The 11,626-nt window shown below is 42.4% G+C and overlaps 2 protein-coding genes across 7 annotated transcripts; one reads left to right on the top strand and one right to left on the bottom strand.

Moving 5' to 3' along the window:
- The first annotated feature begins 220 nt into the window (after positions 1-220).
- Positions 221-3,642, top strand: LOC132618255 (uncharacterized). The gene is given in 7 exon segments (XM_060333322.1): positions 221-254; positions 446-563; positions 565-628; positions 696-820; positions 1,540-1,728; positions 1,811-1,862; positions 1,970-3,642. Coding segments are annotated over 7 exon segments (699 nt in total). The 3' UTR covers positions 2,087-3,642.
- Positions 3,643-3,682: 40 nt separating this feature from the next.
- Positions 3,683-11,551, bottom strand: LOC132608842 (uncharacterized). Of its 6 annotated transcripts, XM_060322617.1 has the most exons (6): positions 10,730-11,549; positions 10,021-10,087; positions 9,002-9,090; positions 6,884-8,314; positions 5,156-5,222; positions 3,683-4,225 (listed from the first exon to the last, which is right to left on the bottom strand). In XM_060322617.1, the coding sequence occupies exons 4-5, from the start codon at positions 8,310-8,312 to the stop codon at positions 5,200-5,202; spliced, it is 1,452 nt and encodes a 483-aa protein (XP_060178600.1). In that variant the 5' UTR covers positions 8,313-8,314; positions 9,002-9,090; positions 10,021-10,087; positions 10,730-11,549; the 3' UTR covers positions 3,683-4,225; positions 5,156-5,199. The 6 variants fall into 6 exon arrangements, 4 of the variants coding, with proteins under 4 accessions (XP_060178600.1, XP_060178605.1, XP_060178596.1 ...); XM_060322622.1 differs by lacking the exon at positions 5,156-5,222 and having other exon boundaries at positions 6,896-8,314; XM_060322613.1 differs by lacking the exon at positions 3,683-4,225 and having other exon boundaries at positions 4,710-5,222.
- Positions 11,552-11,626: the final 75 nt, after the last annotated feature.

The following is an 11,626-nucleotide window of genomic DNA, read 5'->3' as shown; positions in this document are numbered from 1 at the left end:
GAAAAGCGGTAAATGCCAATTTTTTTGGGACAGAGGGAGTATCATTTTAGAAAATCAAACATGATTGATTAGTATTAGTTCATCTTTATACCCACTCAATAAATGTGAAGAGAGCTTAATGTAATAAAAAAAGAGAATAATATTAAATTAAGGTCAAAGAAAAAATTAAATTAGCCTATTAATATTTTTTCGGGCGTGAAAAAGCAAGGAAAAACGTGACATGTATTATCCAGAGAGTGTGGACTGTGGATCAGGTGGAATAAATCAAAGTGTATTCGAATGAGCAGGTGCTCTGTAGGAGAGAAAAGAATGGAGATTTTTGTGAGTTTTGGCTCCCCCCGTTGTTTCCTCAGGTATTACAGACCCAAACGTAGTCCCATCGTGGGTCCTTGTCCCCTTCCCATCTTGAAGAAGAAGAAGAAGAAGTTACTGCCATCGTGACTAGAAGCCAGAAAGCAGGAGAGTGAAATAGATACTTCAAAGAGTGCAGGGGCTTGGCCATTAGTGGCACTCTCGCTCTTTGGGACAGGCTTCTTCTTGGGCCCTCTTATTGATGGAATACATTGTCAATCTAGTGGTGTACCAAAATGGGGCAATTGATGTTGCTTCTCTTCACACAAATATATGGGTAAGCTCCCAATGGTTTTTCTGGCCTTAATTTGGGGAACTTGACGCTTGAATTGAGTCTCTTTCAGGCTCCACATTTGCTTGGTTTATTTTACTGCTCTGTGGGTCTGCTGCACCTGCTGCTTGAGCACAGATTCTCTTCTCAGCAGCCTCCAGAGGGTAGCCTAGAGATCACAACTGTCGCTTCCCTTGTGTCTGTTGGGTCCATCCCCTATTTTGAGGAAGAAAACATCTCCCTCATTTTAAGGAAGAAAAACATCTCCCTTATTTTGAGGAAGAAAACATATTCCTTGTTTTGAGGAAGAAAACATATTCCTTGTATTTGGCAAATTGTCAAGTACTTGCTTGAGTCACTAATGACATCAATAGGTTTATTTCATCCCTATAAATAGGGAAGTATTCTATCATTTGAAGACACACCAAAATCATTTGCTATACACACCAAAATCTCAGACAATACATCTGAGTGAGAGCAAAGTGAGGTATATCATAGACTGTGTAAGAAAATAGTCTGTGAAGAAAAATAGAGTGTGAGTGATATTGTAATGAGGTGGGAAAATCAAAAGAGTGTTTATTTCTTTTGAGGGTGTAGTGGTCTTAGGAGTATTTGTACTCGTTATTACACAGTGTAAAATTCCTTGCTATAGTGATATCAGCTGCTCGTCTTGGCCGTGATTTTTCCCTTATTCAGAAGGGTTTCCACGTAAAATTTTGGTGTCATTATTGCTGCATTTTATTCTTGCTGATTTAACCATAAGTTAGTGTTCCGCGTTTATCACTAATACCGTGAATATTATTTTTGCGGATCTATTTTATTCCCAACAGTGTCATGTAATGATCACACACTCGCCCATTAATACCTGATCCATGTACTCGCTAGGGCTATGTAACTTTCTATTTTATTAAATGTAGAGCAGTGGTGATATTCACTGAATTGAGCGCTGAAATGTACAAAGCCGGAGTACCAAATAATGTCGAAGCCTATGTCTTGTTTGCAGGAGCAGAACTCGTATGGTTTTTGCTGGATAGAACAAGACTGGGCTTTGCATTAGCCTGTCTCGTAAGTCTTGCCTGCCCACTTGTTGGGATTCCTGCAATGGTGTAAGATATCTCTTTATTACTCCAACCCCCCTGCATTATCCCCATTTTATTTTACTAATATTGACAAGATGACAATTTTCAGATGGTTTAATTTGTGGTATTATCCTCAAGCAAACGTCCAGATCTTTGGACAGGTAATTCAAGTGGCATATCAGCAACCAAAACCTTACACCTATTTGCCATTAGAACTGCAAGCTAGTTATTTTCAGTTCATAATAACTGGACCTTTATCTGTTTGCAGGGGTTAGTCACTTGAACAATCACTTGCTATTTTGTCTACACACCTTTCTTGATCAACCTGTCTCGTTGGCTGAAATCAATCACTGTTGTTGCAATCGCTCAAGATAAATTTGTTTAGATTCCAACAGTGGCCCACTTAAGAGGAAACCACATCCACTTCAACGGGAAATTGAGATGTTCTGACAATTGATCATTTAGCGCTATTACTTGATAATAGGTACAACCAAATGGATGACTGAATAATTGTAAAGGGATACAATTTTCGGGAGGGGTGTATACACAGACAGATAGTGAGAGAGATTATGATATGTTCATAAACTGTGACACTAGAAACTTCTTGTAGAAATGATCCTATATCTACTAGTTATATGAATTTTCATCAAAAGGCTCACTGATAATAGAATGGTAGGGGATATTGGAAACTTCGCCACTTGGCACGACCTTGTGCCCATGGCTTTGGAGGCTTAGCTTCAGCGGTGCTTCTGGGTCGATGTCAAGGCCTTGGCCTTGCCTTGCTCGTATGCCCCTGTGGCATGTTTCATATGTTGGGTCTTCGCCTGCACCCATACCTGGGGTTGGCTACGGATATGACAGTCCCTCGCCTGGTGCTGAGCGGCGCTGGTGCGCGCACAGCCCAATCCTCAGGCTTGACACTGGTCTGGTGCCTGTGCACCTGGGCGGTGCGACGCCTGAGCAGGGCAACTCCTGAATCCTTGGCCGGTGTCATGTGTGTACTTTGTAGTATGCCTATGATGAGGCTTTGCCAAATGTAGCCCTCGCGACATACTTCCATCTTGCATGGTGCAGCGTCGCCCCACGGCTGCACGTCTAGGCCAACGGACCCTTGCTCGCTAGGCTAAACCTGAGCCAAGCTCACAAGTCAACACACGAGGCTCTTAGGAGAGGTGCCTCGAGTGTTCAATCGGCACGGAGGGCTTGCTCATTCTCAAGGATAGCCCGCAGGGCATGGTCGGTCCATATGTCAAGCCTCCGGCTCTTGTTGGGCGCCCAACGCTGGCCTGTGGCCGAGCGCCGCCCATAGAGTTGCGTAACTCGTATGGGTACCTAGGACCCTTTGGGGATGCCTAGGCAGGCCCTTGAGGTTAGTCCCCAAGGATGCTCACTTGGTGCGGCTTGATGGTGGCACGCACGAGGGAGGCTGGCTGAGCTGAGACACCTCTGCCCCCCTTATATATGCTTTAAAAATAAAAGCCCAAGTTTTAGCACTGGACATGATTCTGCCCGAGAATCATACTTGGCCTTTCTCAATGATCCGAACTCCAAATGAGGCGTCGTCTGTTCCTAACTCTTTCTCTTGACTTCCTTCACTCCTCCATGAAGTTTCATCTCATCCCCATGCTCGTGGAACGAGATATGGCCTTAGGGAGCTTTGACACTGACACTGCTCCTTGGCTAAGTCAAGCCCTTAGGTAAATGATGTTCAAATGACGCCAAACTTGGTAAGCACATTCAATAACATCCTAGGAAGGGTGTGTTCACCCGAAATCCCAAGATTCCATCCATGGTTCAGAAATGCTCGGGACTGACACTCAGGCTCGCACGGGGTCGCTCGTGCGTCGACGACCCGTGGGCTCATCTCAGATCCTTGCTACACTTCCTTGCTGCTCCTAGGATATGCAATGAAGCTTATCTATGATGATTGTGGACTCTCGTCCTTCGGCACCTGTCACGACCCAACCCCGTAAGCCGTGACTAGTGCCCGATCTGGGCACCCGAACCCATCTATCAAATATTATCTCAAATTCTATTAACTCATTCTAGTATATGGCGGAAGCCGACAAGGCTTTATTTCAAATTTAGGTAATTTCCAGAAAAATTTCGGCAGAGTTTCCTTTGTTTTACGGACTATCCAATATACCCTGCACGCAGAAAATACCAACAAAAGCCACACAGGGCTAACCAAGCAATATATAAACATATGCGGACCGGCCGCCTCGGCGTATAGGATCGCCCAAACAACATATGCGGACCGGCCGCCTCGGCGTATGGGATCGCCCAAACGACATGTACATACATCCATACAGAAAGACCCTAACCCGCAAACATGTCCACAGACCTCTAAACAGACCGACAGAATCATATGACGGGACAGGGTCCCGCCGTACCCATGAACGAATATATACAAATGCACTAATAAATATATATACCAAAAGTATAAGCTCCGGAAAGAGAGGAGCACTCCGAATAGCAGAAAGGGTGTCCTAAACAGGTGGATCACCAGGCTGTGCGTCTGTACCTGCGGGCATGAAACGCAGCCCCCGGAGAAGGGGGTCAGTACGAAATATGTACTGAGTATGCAAAGCAGAAGGTACAGAAATAAATCTGAACAATAATCGAATTAGATATATAGAAAGTAATACATATAAAAAAAATATCAAAATGTTTATTTCCAAAGTATAAATTATGCATAGGGCACAGGAAAATGTGGTCGCCCGCCTGTCGATGGCGCCACAACACAGCATAACACCAGAAAGTTTCAAATCTCCGAATCCCCGTCACACATCACAACACAGCATAACGCCATACACAGCATAACACCAAATATATGTGGAACTCGACCCTCTTTTGCGAGTAGCTCGGTGAACCATAAACACAGCATAACACCGGTGTATATCAAAGTGCGCACGACAACAGAACCGGCCCGGGAACCGGCGAAAGATATAACAGAACGCACGAATAGAGTCGTGAGTAGTCATATGCATAAAATAAATATCATAAATTCAAACATAAGCAAAATGATCATATTTGAAAATCGAAATAATAATCTTAACAAATTCTTTCAAACGCTCCCGAATTTCATAAAGGGAAGCCGCGGGACCCACGGACGGAAATTTACCCAAGTCGGGCCCGCTTATGGAAAACATACTCGTTATACGTAATGCAAACTTTTATTAAAATATATTGGAGCAATCCGAGCACTTATGTGAAAGATATGACATTCGGAAATTTCGAAGTTCTTTAAAGTGAAACCTTTTTGCGCAAAGTTCGGAAAGCGATTATTTCAAATACATAAAGGTTCATATTTCATCAAATCATACATAAGAGTGCCAAGGAACATATACGGATCATAACATGCTCGGATTTCGAATTTAGAATTTCCTTAAGGCTTATAATTTAGCCTATACAAACTAAGGCATGCCAAAAGAAAGAAGGTTGCCTTACATACCTCGTACGCACTCCAAGATGGCCAATCTTAAGTAAATATCCAATCTACGCCTCAGGCTCCCCAAGGTCTACAAATATGCCAACGAATACCAAACATCAGCTAAGGGCACTTAAGCCATTCTTCCCAACTAACCATTAAATTCTACAGAAAATTCGGCAGCATTTCCCCTGTAAATGCTACCATCCCCGAGAATTCCACTCGGCTATATCATCAACAATAAATCCGAGAATTTAACTCGGCCAAAACATCAACAACCATACCAACAATATCAACAACCATACCAATAACATCAATAATCAATTCAAAACACATTCTAACATTAGTAACCTTCCTTTCAACATAATTCATCAACACTCATTTCAATTACGAATTTTCAAGTCGATATCGGCACTTGCATATTCACTACCAATTCAAGACCATTCAAGTGCAATTCAAAAGCATTTTGTACCATTCTACAAAATACACAAAAAAAATCCCACCAAAACTATAATTCACCCGAAACCTCCAACCTTCGACACAAAATTCACAACACACTTTTCATCTTCCAATTTCATCAACTACAACCACAATTTGCATCTTAACAATTCCATTTTCATAATTACATAAAAACCATTTATCCGATTTCCCGCAATTAATTTCGTAGTTCCCATCTAACAATTTAGCTATACCGGGATGAATTTAAATATACTTAGGGGAGAATAAATCTTACCTTATATGCCAAGAAATGATCTTCTTCCGCTTTACTTTCCTTCGAAGAAAGCCCAAATTTAATAACGCGATAAAATAAAAACAACGATATCAAAGCGGTGAACGAAACTCGGATATTGTTCCTGAGAAATAGTAGAATTTGCTTCCTAAAAATAATAATTATGTTGCTACTATCATGAACTGCTCGTTGATGTAGCTAAGAGGAAATGACTGTTTGTTGCAAAAATATGCCTTTAGATAGCATTATACAGTGAGACAAGTAAAATGGCTAATTGCCTTTACACGTGCCAAACATATGGAATCCCCTTAATATTCATCTTGTCTACAACCTTACGTGTCCTTGAGTGTGGACATATTGTTGTCCATTTGTGAACCGAACATGTGGAGTATGTCCACATTAATGATTATTCAATAAACCCAATTAATTGTTTTACTTCCCCTACAATTCTAACATTTGGTCAATCACACACATAATTAATTTTTTGATCTCAGTTCACTTAAATAATAATCATTTTTAACACACTTCACATACTCATTATCATAATCATGTGGTATAATCCTAGTCCATAGCCTCTTTATATCTAAACAAATATTATTCTCAACCACCGTCGTCATACTTGTTAAGGCCTAAATTATATCGGGACTTCTTTCTTTATATACAAGGCCTTTTTGCACAAGATTTTTTTTCAATTCCAATTATATCACTTTTGGTCCTAAATTTTCCTAAGTGTTTAATGTCAACAATTTTCATGCACAACTTATCTCTCAAAATAAAATCAAAGGCCAAAAGTCCCGACTTCAAATCCCGGAATGGTCTTGGCCTTAAATTATCATAGTTAATCCGGGTTGTCCCAATGTATAAAAATACGGGACGTAACATCCTCCCCCCCTTAAGAACATTCGTCCTCGAATGTTCGATTTAATGTTACGGATATTACTCAAATTCGGGGGAGTTTCTTTTTGAATAGCATATATCAATTTCTTACCAAACAATGTAACGAATTTAAAAATTCAAATCACCTGTAACCACACCTGGTGGCGCCTCCTGGTCCTGTCGGCTGGCCAACGCATATATGCGGTTCGAGGGACCGCTAGAACCTGAAGCACCGCCACGGCCTCGACCGCGACCCGCCTGTACCGGCATACCTCGTCCCGCAGGGCGCATGGCTGAGGGAGTAGAAGATGAACCCGCGGCTGATCCCGTCGGCTGAACTGTACTACCAGAACCACTTGCCATTGGACAATCACGCATCATATGGCCCTGACGGCCGCAAGAAAAACAGGCTCCCGTAGCTCGGTAGCACTCTCCTGGATGAGATCTCCCACAATACGAACACCGAGGCATAGGTGGCCTCGCCTGGCTGGAACCTCGGCTCACCTGTGAACCTGGAGCCCTGAAGCTCTGGCCTGCTCCTGAGTATCTGGCACTATCAAATCCCTCTCCGGTAGACTGCGGGGGCGCACTCTGCGCTGGCTGAGAAGACTGTCTAACATACTGTTGAGGCTGCCCGCCTTGAGGCTCCCCAGAATACCCAGCGGACCTGGCCCTCTTGGGCGGCCTCCTGTCCCGATCTCTGCTGGAATAATCAGCTCTATGTCGGTCCTCCATACCCAGAGCATAAGCCTGTAGTCGGGAAATATCCATGTCTGTCTGCAATGCCACCGCCATACAGCCATCAATCAAGTAGCGGTCTAACCCCATCACGTATCTGTGCATCCGATCGGCCATATCTGCTACTATGGTAGGTGCGTACCGGGCCAGAGAATCAAACTCCATATTATACTCACGAACACTCCGACCCCTCTGCTGCAGATGTAAAAATCGGTCAACCCGCGCCAGCCGTAACTCTGGGGGCAAAAAGTGGCGGGTAAAAGCAGCCACGAACTCGTCCCAAGTAGCTGGGGAAGCACCCTCACCCCTAGATAGCTCCCAGGACTCATACCAGTGAGCAGCGACATCCCGTAGTCTATGCGAAGCCAACTCAACAGACTCAGTCTCTGAAGCCCTGACCAAATCTAGTGAGCGCCGCATCCCCCGAATAAAGTCATGGGGGTCCTCGTCGGGCTTAGACCCGTAAAACTCTGGAGGGCCACATAATAGAAACTCTCGAACCCTCAGGCTGTCACGCCTATCGTCATCATCATCATCTCTCCGCCCGCGTCTGCGAGCCTGTCCCGCTACCAGAGTGGTCAATAACTGCACAGCCTCTCTCAGTGTCCTGTCCTCCGCCCCTGGCTGAGGAGCTGGAGGCGCGGGAGCTGAAGCCCCTGGAGCTAATGGTGAAGCTGCTCCAGACTCCTCTGACGATGAAGACGTAGCAGAGTCGGCTGGCCGGGACGTAATATCACGCATCATCTGAGCAAGGGTCCGAGTACCATTCTGAGCCCGGCTGGTCTCTCCTACTACGCCCTTTTTCTTCTGGGCGGCCGTCGCCTTTTTCGGAGGCATCACTGAAAGAAAAACAACAACAGATCAAAACAGAATCATCCTAATAGCACAGTTCTATCGCACGATCTAAGATCAGAAGAAAAGACAACATCCTAAATGTCTTGTAGCCTCCTGTTTATAGATGTGGTGCACAACACACCGATAAACAAGACTCTACTAGACACGATCTGTGGACACTCCGAGGACAAACCGCTCTGATACCACTTTGTCACGACCCAACCCCGTAGGCCGGGACTAGTGCCCGATCTGGGCACCCGAACCCATCTATCAAATATTATCTCAAATTCTATTAACTCATTCTAGTATATGGTGGAAGCCGACAAGGCTTTATTTCAAATTTAGGTAATTTCCAGAAAAATTTCGGCAGAGTTTCCTTTGTTTTACGGACTATCCAATATACCCTGCACGCAGAAAATACCAACAAAAGCCACACAGGGCTAACCAAGCAATATATAAACATATGCGGACCGGCCGCCTCGGCGTATAGGATCGCCCAAACAACATATGCGGACCGGCCGCCTCGGCGTATGGGATCGCCCAAACGACATGTACATACATCCATACAGAAAGACCCTAACCCGCAAACATGTCCACAGACCTCTAAACAGACCGACAGAATCATATGACGGGACAGGGTCCCGCCGTACCCATGAACGAATATATACAAATGCACTAATAAATATATATACCAAAAGTATAAGCTCCGGAAAGAGAGGAGCACTCCGAATAGCAGAAAGGGTGTCCTAAACAGGTGGATCACCAGGCTGTGCGTCTGTACCTGCGGGCATGAAACGCAGCCCCCGGAGAAGGGGGTCAGTACGAAATATGTACTGAGTATGCAAAGCAGAAGGTACAAAAATAAATCTGAACAATAATCGAATTAGATATATAGAAAGTAATACATATAAAAAAAATATCAAAATGTTTATTTCCAAAGTATAAATTATGCATAGGGCACAGGAAAATGTGGTCGCCCGCCTGTCGATGGCGCCACAACACAGCATAACACCAGAAAGTTTCAAATCTCCGAATCCCCGTCACACATCACAACACAGCATAACGCCATACACAGCATAACACCAAATATATGTGGAACCCGACCCTCTTTTGCGAGTAGCTCGGTGAACCATAAACACAGCATAACACCGGAGTATATCAAAGTGCGCACGACAACAGAACCGGCCCGGGAACCGGCGAAAGATATAACAGAACGCACGAATAGAGTCGTGAGTAGTCATATGCATAAAATCAATATCATAAATTCAAACATAAGCAAAATGATCATATTTGAAAATCGAAATAATAATCTTAACAAATTCTTTCAAACGCTCCCGAATTTCATAAATGGAAGCCGCGGGACCCACGGACGGAAATTTACCCAAGTCGGGCCCGCTTATGGAAAACATACTCGTTATACGTAATGCAAACTTTTATTAAAATATATTGGAGCAATCCGAGCACTTATGTGAAAGATATGACATTCGGAAATTTCGAAGTTCTTTAAAGTGAAACCTTTTTGCGCAAAGTTCGGAAAGCGATTATTTCAAATACATAAAGGTTCATATTTCATCAAATCATACATAAGAGTGCCAAGGAACATATACGGATCATAACATGCTCGGATTTCGAATTTAGAATTTCCTTAAGGCTTATAATTTAGCCTATACAAACTAAGGCATGCCAAAAGAAAGAAGGTTGCCTTACATACCTCGTACGCACTCCAAGATGGCCAATCTTAAGTAAATATCCAATCTACGCCTCAGGCTCCCCAAGGTCTACAAATATGCCAACGAATACCAAACATCAGCTAAGGGCACTTAAGCCATTCTTCCCAACTAACCATTAAATTCTACAGAAAATTCGGCAGCATTTCCCCTGTAAATGCTACCATCCCCGAGAATTCCACTCGGCTATATCATCAACAATAAATCCGAGAATTTAACTCGGCCAAAACATCAACAACCATACCAACAATATCAACAACCATACCAATAACATCAATAATCAATTCAAAACACATTCTAACATTAGTAACCTTCCTTTCAACATAATTCATCAACACTCATTTCAATTACGAATTTTCAAGTCGATATCGGCACTTGCATATTCACTACCAATTCAAGACCATTCAAGTGCAATTCAAAAGCATTTTGTACCATTCTACAAAATACACAAAAAAAATCCCACCAAAACTATAATTCACCCGAAACCTCCAACCTTCGACACAAAATTCACAACACACTTTTCATCTTCCAATTTCATCAACTACAACCACAATTTGCATCTTAACAATTCCATTTTCATAATTACATAAAAACCATTTATCCGATTTCCCGCAATTAATTTCGTAGTTCCCATCTAACAATTTAGCTATACCGGGATGAATTTAAATATACTTAGGGGAGAATAAATCTTACCTTATATGCCAAGAAATGATCTTCTTCCGCTTTACTTTCCTTCGAAGAAAGCCCAAATTTAATAACGCGATAAAATAAAAACAACGATATCAAAGCGGTGAACGAAACTCGGATATTGTTCCTGAGAAATAGTAGAATTTGCTTCCTAAAAATAATAATTATGTTGCTACTATCATGAACTGCTCGTTGATGTAGCTAAGAGGAAATGACTGTTTGTTGCAAAAATATGCCTTTAGATAGCATTATACAGTGAGACAAGTAAAATGGCTAATTGCCTTTACACGTGCCAAACATATGGAATCCCCTTAATATTCATCTTGTCTACAACCTTACGTGTCCTTGAGTGTGGACATATTGTTGTCCATTTGTGAACCGAACATGTGGAGTATGTCCACATTAATGATTATTCAATAAACCCAATTAATTGTTTTACTTCCCCTACAATTCTAACATTTGGTCAATCACACACATAATTAATTTTTTGATCTCAGTTCACTTAAATAATAATCATTTTTAACACACTTCACATACTCATTATCATAATCATGTGGTATAATCCTAGTCCATAGCCTCTTTATATCTAAACAAATATTATTCTCAACCACCGTCGTCATACTTGTTAAGGCCTAAATTATATCGGGACTTCTTTCTTTATATACAAGGCCTTTTTGCACAAGATTTTTTTTCAATTCCAATTATATCACTTTTGGTCCTAAATTTTCCTAAGTGTTTAATGTCAACAATTTTCATGCACAACTTATCTCTCAAAATAAAATCAAAGGCCAAAAGTCCCGACTTCAAATCCCGGAATGGTCTTGGCCTTAAATTATCATAGTTAATCCGGGTTGTCCCAATGTATAAATATACGGGACGTAACAGCACCCATGTTGGTGCACG

The sequence above is a fragment of the Lycium barbarum genome, chromosome 1 (genome assembly GCF_019175385.1).
Source record: "Lycium barbarum isolate Lr01 chromosome 1, ASM1917538v2, whole genome shotgun sequence".
Lineage (NCBI taxonomy): Eukaryota > Viridiplantae > Streptophyta > Magnoliopsida > Solanales > Solanaceae > Lycium > Lycium barbarum.
This window is presented reverse-complemented; position numbering and strand designations above follow the sequence as displayed.